Source organism: Dunckerocampus dactyliophorus, chromosome 2 (assembly GCF_027744805.1).
Source record: "Dunckerocampus dactyliophorus isolate RoL2022-P2 chromosome 2, RoL_Ddac_1.1, whole genome shotgun sequence".
In the NCBI taxonomy this organism is placed as follows: Eukaryota; Metazoa; Chordata; class Actinopteri; order Syngnathiformes; family Syngnathidae; genus Dunckerocampus; species Dunckerocampus dactyliophorus.
Genome location: NC_072820.1, coordinates 4123807 through 4144826, shown reverse-complemented (window position 1 = coordinate 4144826; position 21020 = coordinate 4123807). Strand labels below are relative to the sequence as shown.

Genomic DNA, 21020 nt, shown 5'->3' with positions numbered 1-21020 from the left:
CACAACAATAGTGCGCATGCGCCTTCTTGTTTTAACCGTCAACATCCCCGCTGCTTAGTTGAAATGTTTGTCTATTTGTGATGCAGTGCTTCTGCTTATATGTGAATAGGTTAACCGCGTGAATTGGAAGTATTCTTCATCAACTACACATGCCTGCCATGAAGCTAACATGCAAACAGGTTCTCACCGAAGCAAAGGCCCCCGACTTGGAAAGCGTGAGGAAACTGAACTGCTGGTGAGTGTTTAAAAATGATATAAAGCATGCCAGATATCATTATATGCATATGCTAAAATACTCTTACGTTTAATATCTTACAGGGGATGTAAACTGACCGATGTGAGTATAAACGAACGTACTTCTTTGCGCTTTCTAAAGTCAACATTAAGAATCACGGATATTATGTTAGAACTGCAGCCTTTATGATCTTTTCCAGATTTCTATTCTATCTGAAATGCCAAATATTGAAGTACTGACACTGAGGTTGGTTACATCTTTTTCTGACAGATTTATAGGCCCAATTACAATTGATCATATTAACCATCTTTGTAGTGTCAACAGCATCTCATCTCTCTCCCCTCTGGCTGGATGCTTGTCTATGTGTGAGCTCTACCTGAGAAGCAACATGATTCCAACGCTCTCTGAGCTCTATTACTTGCGTCCCATGACGCGTCTCCGAGTGTTGTGGTTGGCTGACAACCCTTGCTGTGGAACTGACGCCAGTCGGTATCGCCTGACTGTCTTGCGCTTCCTGCCTGGGCTGCAGAAGCTGGACAACCAAGGTCAGTGCATCACTTTGGGAGCACATTGCACATAACTGAGTTGTCACCTTGTATGTGTTCATGCTGTATGAGTACAGTAGTGACCGAGGAAGAGATTGCGTTAGCGAACTTGGTAGGTGAGGACATCAGCACGCCAATAAACACAGCCCGGACCCAGGTCTCTACCAACGGGCTTCCTGATGCAGACAAAGAAAACGACTCTCTCTGCCACAATGCGGAGGACACCAAGTAAGCCCACTGGAGTGTCATATGACACCCGCCACAAAAGGAAATATCCAGACCAAACAACCCACAGTTGATTTCTTTTTTTGTACACAGTAATATCAGACAAGAATCGAGGATGAAGCAGCCCTCCAGAGACAAGATTCCCTCTCTGGATTCTCAATCAACTAGATCATCTCTGAAAAGGGTAACTCTTAATGGCAACACGCCAAATCTTGTGGTGTTTCTCAAATACGCTCGAACAAAAATCTTTCATGAGCCGAAGTCGATGTATAACTTTTTTCTGTGTACACAAAAGGCCTATTTCTCTCAAATATTTCCCACAAATCTGTGTTAGTGAGCACTTATCCTTTGCAGAGATAACCCATCCACCTCACCGGTGTGGCATATCAAGATGCTGATTAGACAGCGTGATTATTGCACAGGTGTGCCTGAGACTGGCCCCACTAAAAGGCCACTCCAAAATGTGCAGTTTTATCACACGGCACAATGCCACAAATGTCCGCAAGTGTTGCGGGAGCGTGCTGGCTGCAGCAATGTCCACCAGAGCTGTTGCCCGTGAATTGAATGTTCATTTCTCCAAAGGCACTTTCAGAGATCACGTGTAACCGCACCAACCCGGGACCTCCGCATCCAGCATCTTCACCTCCCAAGATCATCTGAGACCATTTGCTGCAACAATCACTTTGCATAACTGAAGAATTTCTGCAGAAACCGTCTCAGGGAAGCTCATCTGCATACACGTCATCCTCATCGGGGTCTCAACCAGACTGCAGGTCATCCTCGTGACCGACTTGAGTAGGCAAATGCTCATATTCGACGGCGTCTGGCACTTTGGAGAGGTGTTCTTTTCACGGATGAATCCCAGTTTTCCCCCCCGAATACCGGAAAAGTTTTTGGAGTGGCCTTTTATTGTGGCCAGGATAAGACACACCTGTGCGATAATCTCGCCGTTTATTCAGCATCCTGATCAACAATCGCTTTGCACAACCGAAGAATTTTGGCACAAACTGTCGGAAATAGTCTCAGGGAAGCTCATTTGCACGCATGTCATCCTTATCGGGCTCTTGACTTGACTGCACTTTGTCCTCGTGACCCACTTCAGTGGGCAAATGCTCACATTTGATGGCATCTGGCATTTTGCAGAGTGTTTTCTTCACGGATAAATCACGCACCCCCTGCCAATACAGTGAAACAGCACATTTTGGTGTGAGCTTTTATTGTAGCCAGCCTCAGGCACACACGCAGGAGAGGTGTTCTTTTCACGGATGAATCGCGTTTTTCGCCAGGAAATAGAGTAAAACTTCACATTTTTGAGTGGACTTTTATTGTGGCCACACCTGTGCAATAATCATGCTGTTTACTCAGCATCTTGGTCAACAATCACTTTGCATAACCAAGTCATTTCTGCACAAACTGTCTGAGACAGTCTCAGGGAAGCTCACCTGCATGCACATCCTCATCGGGGTCTTGAACTGACTGCAGTTTGTCGTCGAAACCCACTTGAGTGGGCAAATGCTCACATTCAATGGCGCCTGGCATTTTGGAAAGGTCTTCTCAGAGCCCGGTTTTACAGCAAAAGACTACATTTTGAAGTAGCCTTTCATTGTGGCCAGCCTCAGGCACGCACACTGGAGAGGTGCTCTTTTCATGGATGAATCCCGGTTTCCTGGGGTGGCCTTTTATTGTGACCAGGCTAAGACACACCTGTGCAGTAATGTTGTTTCATCAGCATCTTCATATGCTTCACCTGTGAGGCGGATTGGTTAAAGTGCTCACTAACACAGATTTGGAAAGATTTGTGAAGAATATTTGAGAGACAGGCCTTTTGTGTACACAGAAAAAGGTTGTGTGTATATTTTTGCTAAGTGTAACTTGACCGTGTATTTGCAGACACACACTCTGGATGCCGTGCTGCTTCTGCTGAGGGATTTGGATCACGACGAGCTCCGGGTCGTTTACACGGAAGCGCAGAGCAGACTGAGGACTTACACACTGGACTCAATAGAGACGCTGCGAGACTCGCACACACAGAAAGCTGCTGAAATTCCGCAATGAAAAAGGTTTGCTTTGAGTCACCTCACTCCATCGTTCCTGACTCGAAACAGGGTCCTAACACACCCCTTTCGTCCTAATTGCACACCGTTTACACGTTCAAATACCCTCGGATGTCTAGTAACCAAATTATGGCTTTCATTTTTGAATTTTGAATGCCCGCCTTGCACGAACAAAATAATGTAAGTTTTACTATAGGTGTATCTATTTATGGAATTAAAGAGATGAAACTTTTGAGTGTTTATTTTGCGTCAGGACACAATGAAACCGTGGCAATGATGTTTAATGGTCTTGTATCATGGAAATGGATATTCAGACAACCAATGTGATCAAAATACGAAAGTGCTGTCTTCTCAGTCACCTTCCTCATTCTCCAGGTAGTCCATCAGTGTGCTTGCAGTCACGGCAACCATCAGGTACTCCACACCATCTGCACCCTGAAAAAGCCAATCAAAAAAAGCATGACTAGGTATGAGTTGTACGCGCCTGTAAAGACAATGGAAAAATATTTGGAACCCCGACAGTACATTTGAAAGCTCCTAAAGTTAGGGTGACCATATTTTGATTACTGAAAACCAGGACACTCGCAATGAGATACTCAGACCCCAATCAAAGATGCCTTATTTCAGTACATTTAAAGTATGCCGTCTCTGTATGGATACGAAATTGTTGTACAACAAAATACTATCAATAACCAAAGATTTTTTTTGGAATGTGACCCAGTATTTTTTGGGAAAAATGTGCCCTCTGAGGTCGGCAGAACTTATTTGGAATTTGAACCTCTGTTGCGCATGAGGTCCCCAGTGTTACACGACTTCGACTCGGCAAGCATCAGTGGGTTAACTCCGTGCGTGTTTTGATTCTTCTTTGGCTTTTTGGCAACACTAATTCAAAAAGCTGACCGCACGGCAGCCTCTCAGGGATTACGTCACATGCACGTCATGTGATGTCATGTCAAAATGCCTTCCGCAGTCGAATGCTTTAAGTCTCGTTTTCAAACCCACTATTCTCTGGCTTTTAACTCAGCGTGAGGTAGTCCTCTGTGTCTTTTATTGATTTGTTTTTACTTATTTTAGTATTTTTTTTTTTTTTTACTTTTAATTGTTTTATTTGGAAGTATTTATCTATAGTTATTTTAAATGTATTGTTCTTATTTGAATTACTCATTTTTATTGTCTTAATTCAAACTGTTCTTTAGAGTTAAAGTGGATTGGGTGGTTCAGGGTGTACCCCGCCTCTTGCCCGAAGTCAGCTGGGATAGGCTCCAGCATACATGCGACCCTAGTGAGGATAAGCGGCATAGGAAATGGACGGATGGATGCAGCAGAGTGCCCTAATGCCGGTCAATTTAGGCCCTGTCCACACGGGAAGTTCTTGGGATTTTATTTGTTTTTTGGCTGAAAAAAAAAAAAAAAAAAAAAGTCACATCCACACTGTGCCCGATTAGTAAATAGATCACTGTGTGAAAACGATGTAATATGCAAGGAACACCTACATGTGGCGCCGTAAACAGACACGCAGATGGAACCACGTGCCACACCAAAGTATAGAAGAAGAAAGAACGCATGCGCATAAGCCCGTCTGCACGTCTTCTGGTTTCCAAGGCTCATCTAGACTTACGAGAAGTGGACTTACTTCTACGATTCATTTTGGACAATAAGACAACTAAATACGTGGAGAATGTCGACTGGGGTGAGTCATGTCCATCGAAATATTCAGATATGTTGGCTTGACGTCAAAGCTGACTTGTGGTCACGTGACATGTCATCGTTTCTGTAAACCAGAGGCTCGGCCGTCTATACGGCAACGACAAGCGACCGTTTTCAGATTTTTCCTACTCTGGAAGCCGTTTCCGTGTGGATAGCCCCTTAATGGCCCAAGGTAAAACACTGAAAACCAGGACACAATGTCAAAACAGGACACGTCCCTGGAAAACAGGACGTTTGGCCACTCTACCTAAAGTTGTACAATTCGGAATCTGACCGCCTCTAAAGTCACACAAAAAAACCTCAGGTTTGAACTGCTTTCATATGACAGCCTTCAGCTCGGTGGGCCACCGAAGGCCAGGACTTTACCTTGCGTGTCCGAATCAGTTTGTGGTCTCTGAACTCGGTCAGCTGCGTCCTCAGAGTGAGATCAGAGTTCACCAGGAATGACTCACGACAACGCTGGTAAAAATCTTGGAATGACAACCCTGCACAAAGAAAACACACTTTTACCTAAAAAGGAACATTCAAAGTGTGTGCGTGTGTGTGTGTGTGTGTGTGTACCTGTGTATGAAGGGTTGTCTTTGTTTTCCAGCTGAAATTTAACCAGCAGTTTGAAAATTCCCCTAGGGAAAAAAAAAAAGTAAAAATCAGCATGCAGCGCATCCACACAGCTTTTACACACAGATATAACCACGGTGCAAAGTGTACCTTGCATTTGGCGTCAAGCTGCGGAGCACATGTGTAAGGGAGGACAGTGCCAAGGCGCCCGTTTGCTGCACCAGAAGGGAGTTCTCATAGGATGTCTCCTCTGTGTAGTGCTTAAACGTCACACACTCCCACCACAGCCAGTTAAACTGGCTCTGCTTAAACTGGTCCCAAACTGAGAATACACAGGAGACATCTGGGTAAACAACATTACAAAATAAAACACACACAGTGGTGTGAAAAAGCGTTTTCCCCCTTCTTATTTCGTTGCATTCGTCACATTCAAATGTTTCAGATCATCAAACAAATATGAGTCAATGACAACAACACAACTGAACACAAAATGCAATTTTTAAATGAAACCTTTTATTATTAAAAGGAGAAAAAAAATTCAACCCACATGGCCCTGTGTGAAAGTGATTGCCCCCTAAACCTAATACTCTAATCACTTTTCTCCCTTAATAATAAAAAAAGTTTCTTTTAAAAACTGCATTCTGTGTTCAGGTGTGTTGTCATTGACTAATATTTAAATTTGTTTGATGATCTGAAACATTTAAGTGTGACAATCATGCAAAAAAAAAAAAAAAAAGGAAATCGGGAAGTGGGCAAACACTTAATACGAACCCAGAGGAGCATTGATGTGATCGATAGTAGCCACCATGTGAAGATTGGGGAGGGATGCCAGCTGCCCCAGTGCACTCTGGCTCTTTTCTCCTCGCAGCATAGGTCCATCGATGTTATTGATCAACAAGTAAATATGAAGATCTGGGCCTGTGCCACGGATACACTTCAACTTCAAAAAAAGTGTCAAGATTGAGATGAAACTGGATGCGATAAACTACTCACGCTCTTTAAGGGTTTGGGAGATGTACTGAATCTGGTCAGATGGTGTTCGGAAACTCCCCTGGTGCTCAAGAATGTCACACATCAAAGCGTTCAAGATCTGCAACGTGTAGTACAGTACGCCCAAAGTCAACATCAGTCACTTGTTCATGTTTATTTCATTGAGCTTTTATTATCTAGATTTTGCTTCCCATTTTGATTGTTTAATAGGCTGTAGAACAGGGGTGTCCAAAGTGTGGCTCGGGGGGTCATTTTTGGCCATTTCTTATTGGCCCTCGGCATATTCTAAAAATAAATGAATTCAGTATTAACAAGATATATTATTAAACAATACACTAATATTTAACCATTGACGTGACTTCCTGTCCACATGCCCGGAAGACAGTTATTTCAACACACACAAGCGCAAGTCTTATTTGTCTTAAATGGCTTAGTTTCTCTGATTATGTCTACTATAGTGAGTGTTTCTTTCTATATGAGTGTAAAGGTGACTATAGGGTGTTATTTCATGCCTAGAGGGCTCTAATAATGTTAAAAAAACAACATATTTTCAAGGTTGTAAACAAGTTTTCTATGCTCTAACTATGAAAATATAACATTCATAAACATGAAAGAAATTAACCTTGATAAACAAGGATTACTGTACAGCGACACATCAGATGAAAAGCATCAAACCCAAGGCCCGGAAGCCAGATGTGTTCTGAGAAAGCCTGGGAATAATGTGTGTCAATAATGCATTTCATCCGTTTCCTTCTAAATGTATTTGTTGTTTCGTTTCGTGCTGCCGTCTGTCTCTGTTATGACGACAGACGGCAGCACAGTGTAGCTCCCCACAGAGTCTGACACTCGTTTATAACTTCATTCTGACCTGAACACATCAACAGCAGTGCAATTCCAACACCATATGTGAATCTCCAACTCGCAAACATGTCTCTAGTCCGTTCAGCCCCGGAACGACACTTCCTCACTGTCACTACTACAACCGCGAGATGTATTCAGGGACACTCCGAACAACACAACAACGTCTTTATTATGTGTGTATGTTTGGTAAAATAAACAGAAAGACAAAGAAAAACAATACGTGTCTCTTCTTATCACTCACTTTGTAACTCTTAACGTGGAAGTGGAATGTTCTGCATTTAAGTATGCTCAGAAATCCCAGAATTAAAAAAGAAAAAAAAAAAAAAATCAAAACATGTGAATGAAACTTAAATTACATGGTGTATTTGAACGCAAATACAACAATGAAATGCATGGACAATTGTATAGTAATAAAGAGGTTATATTCATATGTCGATAGTTACAAGTGGCCCTTTGACACCCCTGCATGAGATGTACAATGACTGATTATCTTTAAATCAGGGTACACTTACATGGAGCCCAGGATTTATTATTTATTTATTTATTTATTTCAATCGCTTGTGCTGTTATTAGCTACACGCCTGTGTATCTACAGCTGCACGACACGAAACAAACACATCACGTTTAAAAACATGAGATACTGTGGCACATCTCCAAATCCTAAAGCTCAGTTTGAAAATGCAAGTGAGATCGACATAGGAAAGACTGCGGTCCGCTTTGGAGGTTCCACTGTATTCCTTTGTGTGTGACTACTCACAGATTTCAGAGTGATGGACGGGAAGAATCCATTGACGACAAGGTGAATTTGTCGGGACAATTGAGACAAACGAAAGTCCTCCAGCAGATCTTTCTTGCTGCCCAAACCGTAGAGCAGCACGCTGAACCCCAACCTTCAGACAAACACACTCGTTTCATTTCTGTGTTTAAAAAATTCTAAAAAATGAAAGCACGTTCACTTACTGTAACTGTAGCATCCATTTGCTAAAGTGCGTTTTGTGTTTGTTGTGGAGCTGCTGGACCTCTGCTAGGTAGCAGGATGGTTTTCCCTCTAGAAGCTGGACAAGTGTCTCCTGCAAGCCAATTAAGTACGTTCTAATTCTCATGTAGCGTTATAAATACATCCATGAAGTTTTTATACACCCACCCTGTCTAATTTAGGTGTGTGTAGACGCTCAAGGGTGCGGTCTGACGTTAGAACCTTTGAGCTGCTGTGGGCCTCAAAGTATTCTTCCACCAAGCTGGGCTGGCTGACAGACTCAGGAGTGCTCTTGCTCTTTTTGGAGGGGGTCTTGTAGAGTGCCGCTGATAAACCTTTACTTGGAGTTCTTGGGGTCTTGTTTTCTTTCTCATCTTTTTTTACTTTCTGCTCGTCCTCCACCACGCCCCCATCTTCCTCCTCACCAGAGTCGGAGGGTGAAAACTCACTATCGCTGTCGGATCGGAGGCTCGGAGCTGAAAATATCCAACAAGTCCCGCAAAATGTTACTACACGGCAATAGAAACCACTATAAACCGTACTGTACTTACTTGTCAATCTCTTCCGGAGCCTGTGGGGAGTTGTGGAGACAAACTGCACCTTTTTGCGCTGTCAGAAAAGACGTGGATGTTAAAAATGGCACCGTTAACAGCGTATGAAGTGCACAGACAAAAAGACGCACCCTCTGTGGTGTTCTGTTTTCAGTTTTGGGGTCTGCGCAGAGAGACAGTGCATTCAGTACTACAAAAAACAGAAAAGAGAAGATGCTGGACTTACTGCGGCCTGTCCGTATGGGAGTGGAGGGCGTTGTACTGAAGCTCACACTTTTCCCTGGGGTCCGTGCCAGCTCACTTGCTAGGAATACAAAGTGTATAATATATTTTTTAAAAGCCATATCATATAGAAGTGTATGTAAAGTGATAAATGTAATATGTTCAAGTGAGCTGCACTAAAAAGGCTACATTATTATTACAGTACATACACAGGAGGACCTCGGTGTACGTACGACTTCTGTTCCTACGGCCACAATGTCAGTGAGTATTAAATGAGAATTAAATGGAAAGGTAATAAAAAAAATATTACCTTTTTTTTTTAATATCTAGACTTAATTAAAAAGAACAAAAGTTGCGTCCTTCCTCGGTGTAGTGACGCACAACTACTGTACTTCTACCACCTACGTATTGCTATGCTGCATGCACATAACTAGTTCTCACTTTCTTTTTGTAGAGTAGTAATAATTTATCCTTGATGATGGCCGCGGTGTTAAAGTAGCTTGTATGGGGCATACAGCCAATGAAACCTATGTACTTACAAACAAGGTTATGCCACACAAACAATAATTGTGTGCTTCTTTCTGAAAAGAAACTTACAGCCATTGTTGTGTAAAATTGCAGTCAACAAAAGTGATGGACTCACCAGTCTGGGCCATACTGTGGCCTCGTTTGTTTTTCTGAAAAGTGAAAATGGAGGCTCCAGCAACTCTGGACATATCTTCTTCATCTTCAGTAAGGAAAATAGAAGAATATAAGTAAAATGTAGACATTAATCCATCAATTCAGATACATACAAGCTACAAATTGTTATTATTAATTAAAACAGTCTTTGCAATCATGTCTCCTTTGCCTGTTGACCCTCCAGTGTACATGGGTGTGGACTGTGTCTAGTCGCATCCTTCCTTACCTTCTAGATTGTCTGCATAAAGAGCTTGAACATAGTTCTGCTCATCAAAGACGCCGTTTTCATCCCCGTCCTTCTCGTCTGGGTCTTCTCTAGTTCGCCCTCCTGGGCTCTTAAACGTGACCATCTTCTGGACAGCCCCAGAACTGCTCTGCACCTCTTTCAGACATAGACACACACAGATACATCAGCGAGGCGGAAAAGACACCTTCCTTTTATAACATTATCTTAGAGGCCATACCCTCCTGTTTGTCCACGATGTGCTCCACAACATCTCCATCCCCGACGAACTTCACCTCCAACACACTCATGACTCCAGGGACAGAAGTTGGCAGTAATAAGACTTAATACAGACGTTTACAGAGGGTATTGTATGCTCAATTGAGCTCCATTATGCTAGCTCTCAGCCCGCTGTTAAAGTGGCACTGAATAAAAAAAAACATTGCACAACAATTACCAAAGGAACAGAAATACGACAGAAAAGCCAACCTACCAGTCTGAATCAATATAACCCACACAAATGTAAACAATCCATTAGAAAATGCTAAGAGTGTGGCATGACAACTTTCCGCGCCATCAAGCCGAACTTTTAAATCACGTGACAAGTCAAAGTTCACGTCGTGGCCAATGAGAGCGTGTATCTTAGTAAAACAACATTTACCAGAATTCCATTCGGCGTGGCCATGACGCCGCATTTGGAATCACTGGGAAATCGTAAAGCCCAACGACGATACAGCGGAGATATATATCCGATTGTGGTAAACGGCGACAATCTCGGTAACCAACACATCGATACGGATTAAACTTTCAGACTATAAAGTCAAGACACATCGGTTTACCCCAAGTTCGCGAGTACGAACCCTTTTTAAATTTGGCGTGGGAGTTCTCCGATTTCAAGTGTATCAGAAAGCACCATTAAACACGAACGCTTAATAGCCATCTGCACATGCGTAGAACCGATTGCCTAATGACAAGGAGCACTCAAGTGTGTGTGTATGTTTCAGCTTTCCATCCATCCATCTATCTTCTATACCGCTTCATCCTCAGCTTTGTGTGCTCAAAAGCCAAAACACAAGCACGTGGTGTACGATATACATACATACAGATATACTGTATATACTGTATATATATCTGTATGTATGTTTACAACATTAACGAGTTGGTTAAACTTTTGAAAGGTTTGGCGCACTTTTATTAATTCTCATGCACAGTTCAAATGTGACATCTGTCATTATTATAACACATGTAATACATTTCTACCACTATGGACTGATCAGTGGAAATGTACATCTCTGAACGCTGTGCATTAAAAACATCACAATTGTGTTGCGGTACAACAGCCTTACATGTAATGCAAACTTAGTTTAGAGAGGTATTTGACAAGCTGTTTATATATACTGTATTGTTGCCCAACAAAAACTCAACACATTTATTGTTTAAACAGCAACCAAACAAAAGTGAACATGTCCAAATTTTTGTCCTAAGTGTCAATATTTTCTGTGAGCAGCATTGTTACAGTATCTGACACTGCCTTAATCCTCTTGGATACGGACTTGATGATGACGACATCACTGGTGGTGACACTTTGCCTGCGTCACATTCGGCTTTTGGATCCCCCAGAGGTTCTCAGTTGGTTTAGATCTGAGGATATGCTTAGCTACTCCATCACGTTCACCTTCAGCTTCCTCAGCAAGGCACTTGTCATCTTGGAAGCGTGTTTTGTCTCGTTATGGCGGAAAACTGTTTCTAATTAAAGGTTTACAAAGGGAAGGGATCAAGTTCTGCTTCAGAATGCCGCAGTACATGTTGGAATTCATGTTTAGTACGTACATGTATGGATTTCACTTGACTGCATGATGAATTACTTGGTTAGTACACAATTACAGTATCTACTAATAAAGTGTAGTTGCTGCAGCTGACCACAGTCAAGATTCAAGATTCAAGATTCAAGATTCAAGAGAGTTTTATTGTCATGTGCATGGTAAAACAGCAGTTATACCATGCAATGAAAATCTTATTCTGTTCATTCTCCCACGAAAAGAAAGAAAACACAAGAAAGAATAAGAACATAAGAAACATAAACACATAAACATAAATACCAATTTATTTGGTATCCATTATTTGGTCATCCATTATTATTAAATTAACATACAGGTGAACTATTCCAGGATGTTTTCATCACACTGTATATTCACCATCCACGTGTTGGTGTCCACTTGCCCAGAAGAACGCCCTGACTGTGCACATGATAGACAGGATGCATCATAGCTGTGGCACATGACTGCAAAACAGCGTCACAGAGAGTGAGACAAGAGGAACACGGACACAAAGGAATGAAACACGGCCCTACACCGCAACACTCACATGGTATGGAATCAGTGTGAGCAGAGAGCCCAGAGGGTACTTGCTATAATCCATCTTCCCCACGATGGGCTCCACTCTCCCATGCTCCTGGGTCATAGACAGTAGCCTGCATGCGGACATCTCACATCAGGACATCAGCTTTTCTGAAATTCTGAAATTGAGACTACATACAGTATATGATATAAAAGTACTTTAGGTTCGGATGTCCTTCAATCATAGCGTATCCGGTTGGAAGTTTGCCAGCCCCATCCAAACTGATGAGCAACAACAGAGAAAAGGTTATTTCCAATTTTAAAAAACAGAGAAGACTGCATGTATGAACTAGGGATGGGCATTTCACTAAATCCTTTTCACAATTGGGAAAATGACCACAATTAATGAATTAACAGGTGGGGTGCAAATACTAGGAATGCAACAGTACGTGTTCGATACAGTGGTCTCAAACCGCTATGAATCGAACAATACTGTAACCAAAGTCACAAATATCAGCTGACATCAAAATCCCTTCTTGATTCACTGTTGCGCCTCTGCGGCAAAGATGAAATCCCCGCATCAACAGCTCCAAAACTGCACTTTTCATTTTTATTCTCCCAATTCCGGATAGAATCAGTCCGCAGTAAGATGCATATACATGCAATAAAAGTCTTTGTGGCAGGTAGTACCATGTGAAAACAAAAAATAATAATAAATTGTGCCCTGAACTCCATAACGAAAATGTGTTTTTCTACACTTACTTCTTATCGCTGCTTTTATTTATGATAAAATGGAAAAATCTTCTTATGGCTTCAGTTTTTTATGTGCTGCCTTGACTTCGGCTGTACTGTCATTTTGATCATTTTCATTTTTGTTTTCTATGGTTCAAAGTGCGCAAAGCAGAAAACGAGGAAGGTATGTCTGCGCCAGATACATTGAATTTAAAAAGCGTACTTTTCAGTTGATACTGATGTTTTTTTAATCTCTTTTTTTCCTGTAAATTTACGACTTTATTCTCCAAATCTCAGATTTTTTATTTTTTTTTGTAAAATGAGAGGTTTGATTTGAAAAATTCCCGCAACTTGAGTCAACGCTGGTCACTGAAGGGCGATGGTGGGTCCCGCAGCCAAACCAGTTTAGAACCACTGCCATACACTTCACTAATACGAATCTGAATGACACATTTTAGCCTAAAATGACAAATAAGACATTCCAACAAGGGATTGTATGCGGAGCACACCCTAAACATTGAACATAATGACCTATCATCTATCAAATTGTTCATCTTAAATTTAAATTAAGTGATGAGTTTAATAGCCTGCGCATGTTGTACCTTAAACCAGTCCATCCACAGTCAATCAACAGCTGGTTCCTGTGGGGACAGTGCCCAATGACTCTTGTCAAAACGCGCACCGCCACCTCTTGCAAACTGCACGAGCCAATCAAAGACTGCTGCACGTCTAGAAGCAAAACAATGCAATTGAACTGCGCTCCATTTGGGAATAGACATACTGCAGGTGCAACATCTACACGCACAAACCATAGAAGACGTAGTTTCCTGGGTGGACCTCGCTGAGCTGCGCCATGTCTTGCACCGGGTGACTACAGGAGGGGGTGGAGCCAATGCTTGATTTGCAGGTTATGCCAACAGCCTTCAATCTGCCAGAAAACGAACCCAAAGAAATATACCAGTTTCGTTCATAAACATGTTGCTTTCCACAAGAAAATGGGAGCTTTTGAGTGAGAAAAGCGGCATACAGTCGTACGTCGCCAGAGATTTTGTGGCTTCGCTCTTACTGCGGTTTTTCAAAACATATTAATAAATCAGCGCTCTTTCCTGGTTGACTACGGCCTATATACGTATATATACACTTATTTGTTCACATAAGACGCGCACAGAACAATGAACAACACCGTGTCTGTCTCCTTTTTTGGTGTTGGAACAGGATCAGTTAAGCGCTACACTGTTCATTTGATGATACGTTCAAGCACACTGGTAATTTTGTTAGGCATATGCTTTCAGACATGCTGACGCCTGCTAGCTGGCCCTGTGAGGTGAATGTGAAATCTGAATGGTTAAAGAAATAGCCCCATTGCTAATAGTCTTTAAGCGACATGGGCTTCTGAAGGCCCTAGGCAGATTTATATTTATGTGACAACACACAGAAAATGAAATCTGACTATAGGGAATAAATTAAAACAATTCCATGGAACAAATACTAGTTTAATTGAAGTTTGAATTGTAGGTCAGTGCTTTTCATAGTGTTTAGGCCAGCAGAGAAGGCTTTGCTGGCCCTTTTTTGGGTAATATGAGTGTAAAGGTGACTATAGGGGTGTTATTTCATGTCCAGAAGGCTCTAATCATGTAAACAACATATTTAGAATGTCATAAACTGTGCTATAACTACAAAAACTACTACTACTTCTCATTTATAAATAAGGAATCCCACTTTGCGGAAATGTACTTATTACGGTCGGGTCTGGAACCAATTAACCGCGATAAAAGAGGGATGACTGTATCTGTAAATGGATTCACTTTTCCATGAACTGAAGAGTGAAGTTGGTGGTTTCCTTCGCAACAGCCTGAATTTCCTGTACTCCTGTGCAGCTGTAGGTGTTCCCACAATGAGCGTACACCCCTGTTAGCGCGACGCCCGGCGTCCCAGCAACAGCCTGCGCCAGTCTGAGCGCTTCAGGTGCTGAATGAAGGATGCCAGCTACAAGATGGAAGAAATACAAATCAGCAGTCATTTATTGTTTGTCTCTATCGGCTTTCCCTCCTCTGCTTACCTCTCCCGTTGCCACAGTCCAATTTCAACCACACACGCCACGGTCGACCATCTCTCAAGGGTCGCTTTTTGAGTTGCTCCAGAGCTTCGGGATGGTCCAGCAAAACTTGGAAGAGCTCCAGGCGCTCGGACAAGGCGGCACAGCGCTCCACCTACACAAAATGCAAAGTGTACACAGTAAAGTAAGTAATACGTCAACAGTCCGTCCCTGTCAAGCAACTCACTTACAAAAAAGTGCCTGCTTGGCATCGACATAAACTTTGAAACCCAAAGGGTTCATATCTATGAAAAATGGGTCCATTTATGTCAAAGTGTTGTAATATTGTCAACTTTCTCATTCTCGCTAAGCAATGAGTTGACAGCTTAGACTTCAATTATTGTTTTAAATCGGCTTCTTAATGAGCATGAAGGAGTCTTTATAGCCTTTTTTATTGTATATTATGCCGCCGTCGCCACAACCCCCACAGTATCGCTGTCAAAAGATGTTCATATAACCTGTATAATGCTTTGCAGCCTTGTCGCTATCATGGAATAGTGTTTAGAATACAATATGTAAACAAGACATGACGTACTCTGTTCTGTGGCAACTTTGACGTCGTGCTCGTTCTTGTTTTGTTTCCTGTGTACGGGCGGAATAGCATCCTTTTTCAAAATGTGTACTGTACTTTCAAGCCAAATGTTTTTTGTAAAGGTGCTCTTTCAAAGCAGTCATCAGTGAAATGATCACTGCAGAGAACAAAACCCGTGGTGGGCTTCCATCTGTCTCTCGTTTTCTGCACTTGCCTTCCTCTTTTGGAAAAGAAAACTAATTGACAGTATCACTCTGATAGTATGAACATCCAGCAGCAACACAACATTTTGGCATGACTACTATTTTGATGAAAAACATACTGAACCAAGTCGACAAGCTACCTCGTGAAGCGTTTGTTTACTCTGCTTTAACTGAGACCAGCTGACTCTTAGTCTCTTGAGTGGCGTTTCGACTCAGGCTAGTCCTCCTCCTCCTTCCTGCCTCCACTTGTGCTCCTGATCAAGACATCTGGTGAACGGTAAGATTGTTTTTGTTTTTCAGTTTTATTCATTTACAGTAATCTTATTTATTACCTTATTTTATATTGGAATGTTACTCTACTATGTTTATGCTAACGTTTTCTTATATTTTCCCACCATATTTGGTGGACTTTGAATATTTTGAAGTGCCAAAGGGGTGAGTTTGGGAAGATCTTGGAACGGATTAGGCTATTTACATGTATTTTACGCTTCGTATAACATAAAATCCCTATAACATAAAGGTTCTCGGAACAGATTATTTACGTTGTAGAGGCGTCTACTGTATAACATATTTAAGCAAAGTTGATGAATGACATCAGGGACCCTTTAAAGAGCTGTCCACCTGACACACAGTTGCAGATATCGGCTGGAGAAAAGTGCGCCACAAAGAGACAGTGTCTCAGCGCTGCAGCTCACATTGTGTTAAAAACAGTCCCTTAAAATATAAACTGGATGATACGACAGAGTATTAGGGCCACATTGAAAAAAATAATAATCTGAGATTTAGCAAAAATAAAAGTTGTACATTTAGGAGAAAAAGTCGTAATATTACCTTTGCCCAGGGCCAAAGGTCACATAAGTCCCCCCTTTTCATTGCTGTCTCAGGCAATGACGGAGTATTAAAGTAATCTGAGATTTCGAGCGTAAAGTTGTAAATTTTCGAGAAAAAGCTCGTACTATGACGAGAATGAAGTTGCACATGCTCCATAGCTTGCCATGACTGAAGAAGAGAATGGATGTAAATAGTAGCAGAAAGATTTTCAACCTATCAGCAACCCCCCCCCAAAAAAAAAACAACTTAGGATTTTACAAGACGGACGCAAAACTCGACCAAAAGCCTCGCCATTTGTAGACTAGGCAGAGCAGCTCTGAAGTCCAAAGGGAGCACGACATTTCTTGAGCAGCCAGACCAACAGAGGGGAGTCTGGTCACTTTTTGCTTTCTAACTTGAAATTTTGCACCTTCGTTAGCGACCTGGAGTGTTGAAAACACTGTGCGCCGGCTGAAATGTTGCACACTTACTATTGTTGTGACATTTTGAGCATGAGATTGTTTACTTTTCCAAGTGAACACAGCATTTTCATTGCACCCATGTGACAAATAGTGCTATTAGACTTGCGTTCTTTCATGGTTATATTTTATATTGATCCCATCAAACAAAAAGATGTTCATTCAGCAAGTCTTTTTTTGGTCTGTGTCTCAACAATATATACGTTTGACATGTTATGTCGTTAGGCCTTCCACGATAATCAATAAATCGCTTAATTGAACGAGGTCGATCATAATGGCGTCTCCATAAATTGACGTGCAGCATATGCGTATGCCTGTTCCATTTCCTTGTCTCGCTATGCCGCACAGGCCGGACGACAAGAGGGTTCACTGTGCATGTGTCTCTGCGCATTGGTTCTATAGTGGAATGAACAGAGAGAGTGAACCTCCTGTCTGCTATTCAGCTTCTTTGTCCCAGTATGTGGAGGCGGGGGCTATGTACTGAGTGCATACAGATTCAGAGAGGATGGGACTGGAGTACACAGAGTGCTAGCAGTTAGCAAATTAGCAAGCAAACGCGATTATGAATGAAGGCACAAAAGCCGAATGCCACATTTCGAGTGTGGAGGAGCAGCGGGGTCTTCGTCCCGGCGGTCGGCGTTTGCTGGGGTGTTTGTCGGTGAAGTGAATGCTTAGGGCGGGGCGGCGCGGGGTGGTGCGCGCGCACTCGCTCGCTGCATTGCGGGGAAGGTGCAGCCTTTAGGTGCGGTTGAGGGGCCAGCATTTTGGGAGATGCTGGAGGTGTTGGGTAGACCGTGCGAGTTGCCTTGGAGGGCGTGCACACACATTGCATTTTACGCTGCAACTCAGCTGTGGTCCAGCTCAGATATGGCCTCCTACATTAGTTTAACAATACACTAAATAACTGTGTGTGTGTAGGTTTTATTGGAGTCCTTTTTTTTCCTGAACAGAGACGGTCTATATAGTGTAGCGTCGCTGAGGGCACTTCCTGTTTCCCACCGTGCTTTGCTGTACTGTACTTTTATGACACCATGAGTAGTATGTGAAGTAGTGACCTCCCGCGATTTCAATGGGTTTGAGAAGTTCATTGTGAGCTGTGTTGTTACTCCTCTTGCAAAATAAAGAGTTACCCCTTCTTCATCGACTCGTGAGTGCCACAATAGGCAACTTCACACAGGTACACTATATGTGAGGACCATCTAGTGGTTCAAATGTGACATGACCCTTAATGAAAAATTTATTTAAAAAATGGTCTTCAAAAGGTTGATATTATCGATTATCAACAATAATTTATAGCACAATTATCAACCAGTGAAATTTGTTATTGTGGCAGGCCTATGTTTGGTTGAATTTATTTTTGTCAGTTCCTTACAGCATACTTGGGGGTATGATGTGCTCTTTTAGACTTTTGAAAACACTGTAAGAATGCCACTTTCATACAATTGCGATCTTTATTTTATAATGTAAGACTTCTGTCTACATCAACAAACATTCACCGTAGAATCGAATTGTATCGTTTGTACACTGCATCAAATCGTATCGACTCATTCTGTATTGTTTTTGAATCGCATCGTAATCTACCTATTTAGAATCAAATTTAATCCTCTATCGCAAAGATTTACATCCCTAATATGACCCAATCAGTGATTATGTTTTACATCAATAGTGTGCTACTTTGAGTGTCAATTATAAGAATAGTACCCAAGTTTGTCGGCACGCTACACACGCTACATCATGTGGCGAGCCATGATGAACCAAAGCCTGCACAGTCGTGTTTTATAATTGCGTGTCCAGTGCGGTCAATAGAGTGGACTGGACAAACCTTATCGAAGGGAAGAGAATAAGCATAGAGGATGTCATCAAATCCATGGTCGGCATAGAAACAGGCCTCTGCCAGAGTGGAAACCACAATGCACCGGCGTGAACCTCCTGTCATTATGTCAGCACACTCGCTATGGATGAAGGGAAAGGCGCCAACAGTCACGGCTGAGCTACTTCATATAGTAGTCATACTGATACACGCAGGCATGTGTGTGTGAGTGTGTGTTCCTACAGAGTTTTGTGGGTCTTCATGTGAGGGCGAAGCTGAACTCCCAGCTTCTCGCACCGTTCAATCATACTTTGGGCATTTTTCTTCACTTTCTCCACATCCACCACCAGAGCAGGAGTACACAAGGATGAAAGCGGCTCCCCGTCCATACTGGCAGCACTGGAGGAAACACAAATGCAATTACACTTGCAATTAAATTCTTCTGCATGAATGACTTGTGATACCCACGAGCTGTCCTAAGTTTTCATCACCAAAATCAGAACTTTTAGTAGCTACATGTACTGTATAAAAAACAGAATAGATCCCATAAACAAGTGTGTTAGTAGCATTAATTAAGTGCGCCGCATGAATCAGAAGGTTACATCCTGAAAGCAGTAAGTAAATCAACTATAAACAGCACAATATAATTCTCGACTTGATAACGTTAATGCTAAAGTCTACCCACCGTTGACAGGTCCAGCGGCACTCTGCAGAACTATTCGCGGGAACGAGCAAGAGGTGTACTTTGAACACAGTCGAACAAGCTGCATACATTTGTTTTGTTTACCTAAACCACGGGGCTGTTTTTTTAGGCGTCACGGGACGCGGCACGTTTGTTTACCCACAAGCCATTGCATCGTTGAATCATTCTACAAGTGGGGTGCCCGGACTGGCAAAGTTAGAAAGACGTTAGTAGATACATTAAAACATGGAATACGCATTCGTAAAGCACGTCACATGTCACTAACCTCGGCTTCATCAAAATGACCAGTCTTCCGAGGAGAGCGGACCACAGCCTACATAGTACGTAGGGACCGTCTACAAATGTCAGAACCTAAAAGGAGCACTTCCGGTTAAAAAGATAAACAAAACGCCGCCAATAGAGCGAGCACGAGGACAGGGGATGTAAGACGTCCCCTCTTTTTCAAGACTCGTTAATGACAAAATATCGTTTAAGACAAACTCAGCGACAGTATGAATCTTTTCAGAATCATATTTTCAATATCAGTTTAATCATATTTAATACATATTTTATTATTCATATTTATTAGCTGCTCGGATTGATTACTTAAAATGACCACTATAATGCCTCCTCTGTTCTTTGCTAAGGCTGTGTTCACACTTGTGGTTTGGTCGGCTGGTCTGGAACAAAAAGATTGCAAAAAAACAACAACATATACATGGGCAGTTTTTACAACTTATTACATGATGAAACTCGAATATTCCAAACCAAAATGCGATCTGCTGGGTTGAATAACTTGGTATTCAGCTATTTTTATCATAATGCTATACATTTTTGTTTGTTATTTGTATTTAATTTATTTTTAAAATCCCTTTCTCATTCACACGAGTATTACACCCACTGTACAATACCAAGTGATTTATATTTGTCATTTTTTAAACATACTATATAATGCAGGGATGTCCAAAGTGTGGCCCGGGGGCCATTTACGTCCCACAGCTGTTTTTTTTATTGGCCGGCAGCACATTCTAAAAATATAATTTAACAAGAAAACTAAACAAGAAATAAAAAAAAAAAACAGCACAGCAAAAATGTAAAAAAAATCCTCAGTAATTTTATAAGAATAAAGTCAAAATATTAAGACATCATAATTGTAGCAGAATAATATACTATTATGTAATAATGTCATTTTAGTAGCACTGAGTTGAAATTTTAAAGAAAAAATACGTTTTTTTTAAGTTGTAATATGAAAAACAAATCAAAATAAAGTTGTAATTTTGGGAAAAGTTATAATATTAGAAAACATTTTAAATAGTTGGAAAATTTAAACAAAAAAAACAACAGCAGAAATGGAAAAAAACACTGTACACTGTAAATAAAGGCAAAATATTAAAAAAAAGCATATTAAAACAAGAAAAAATGTCAGAATTTTACGAGAATAACCTCGTAATATTATGAGGAAAAATCATGTCATTTTTGTAGCACTGAGTTGAATTATTGACGAAAAAAATAC

At 41.6% G+C, this 21020-nt stretch overlaps 3 protein-coding genes across 12 annotated transcripts; 1 reads left to right on the top strand and 2 right to left on the bottom strand.

The window, feature by feature from the left end:
* The first annotated feature begins 23 nt into the window (after positions 1-23).
* Positions 24-12689, top strand: cfap410 (cilia and flagella associated protein 410). 5 transcript variants are annotated; one of them, XM_054768450.1, is made up of 7 exons: positions 24-235; positions 319-337; positions 435-780; positions 858-1008; positions 1099-1189; positions 2896-3065; positions 3435-12689. In XM_054768450.1, exons 1-6 carry the CDS (start codon positions 150-152, stop codon positions 3058-3060), a joined length of 858 nt encoding a protein of 285 aa, XP_054624425.1. In that variant the 5' UTR covers positions 24-149; the 3' UTR covers positions 3061-3065; positions 3435-12689. The 5 variants fall into 5 exon arrangements, with proteins under 5 accessions (XP_054624425.1, XP_054624426.1, XP_054624424.1 ...); XM_054768451.1 differs by lacking the exon at positions 3435-12689 and having other exon boundaries at positions 435-481; positions 551-780; positions 2896-3374; XM_054768453.1 differs by lacking the exon at positions 3435-12689 and having other exon boundaries at positions 105-235; positions 416-481; positions 551-780; positions 2896-3374.
* On the bottom strand, positions 2966-10723 carry orc2 (origin recognition complex, subunit 2). Of its 2 annotated transcripts, XM_054768443.1 has the most exons (16): positions 10322-10723; positions 10070-10141; positions 9832-9987; positions 9568-9651; positions 8929-9006; positions 8834-8865; positions 8703-8760; positions 8320-8627; positions 8136-8245; positions 7933-8065; positions 6318-6414; positions 6096-6242; positions 5475-5646; positions 5328-5389; positions 5133-5251; positions 2966-3494 (listed from the first exon to the last, which is right to left on the bottom strand). In XM_054768443.1, the coding sequence occupies exons 1-16, from the start codon at positions 10521-10523 to the stop codon at positions 3411-3413; spliced, it is 1914 nt and encodes a 637-aa protein (XP_054624418.1). In that variant the 5' UTR covers positions 10524-10723; the 3' UTR covers positions 2966-3410. The 2 variants fall into 2 exon arrangements, with proteins under 2 accessions (XP_054624418.1, XP_054624419.1); XM_054768444.1 differs by having other exon boundaries at positions 2967-3494; positions 10070-10723.
* zgc:162816 (uncharacterized protein LOC571260 homolog) lies at positions 11081-19890 on the bottom strand. 5 transcript variants are annotated; one of them, XM_054768448.1, is made up of 11 exons: positions 19794-19890; positions 19069-19224; positions 18838-18967; positions 14956-15106; positions 14702-14882; positions 13706-13824; positions 13499-13625; positions 12384-12446; positions 12193-12298; positions 12024-12109; positions 11081-11568 (listed from the first exon to the last, which is right to left on the bottom strand). In XM_054768448.1, the coding sequence occupies exons 1-11, from the start codon at positions 19802-19804 to the stop codon at positions 11556-11558; spliced, it is 1143 nt and encodes a 380-aa protein (XP_054624423.1). In that variant the 5' UTR covers positions 19805-19890; the 3' UTR covers positions 11081-11555. The 5 variants fall into 5 exon arrangements, 4 of the variants coding, with proteins under 4 accessions (XP_054624423.1, XP_054624422.1, XP_054624420.1 ...); XM_054768447.1 differs by having other exon boundaries at positions 11081-11574; positions 19511-19831; XM_054768445.1 differs by having other exon boundaries at positions 19511-19831.
* Positions 19891-21020: the final 1130 nt, after the last annotated feature.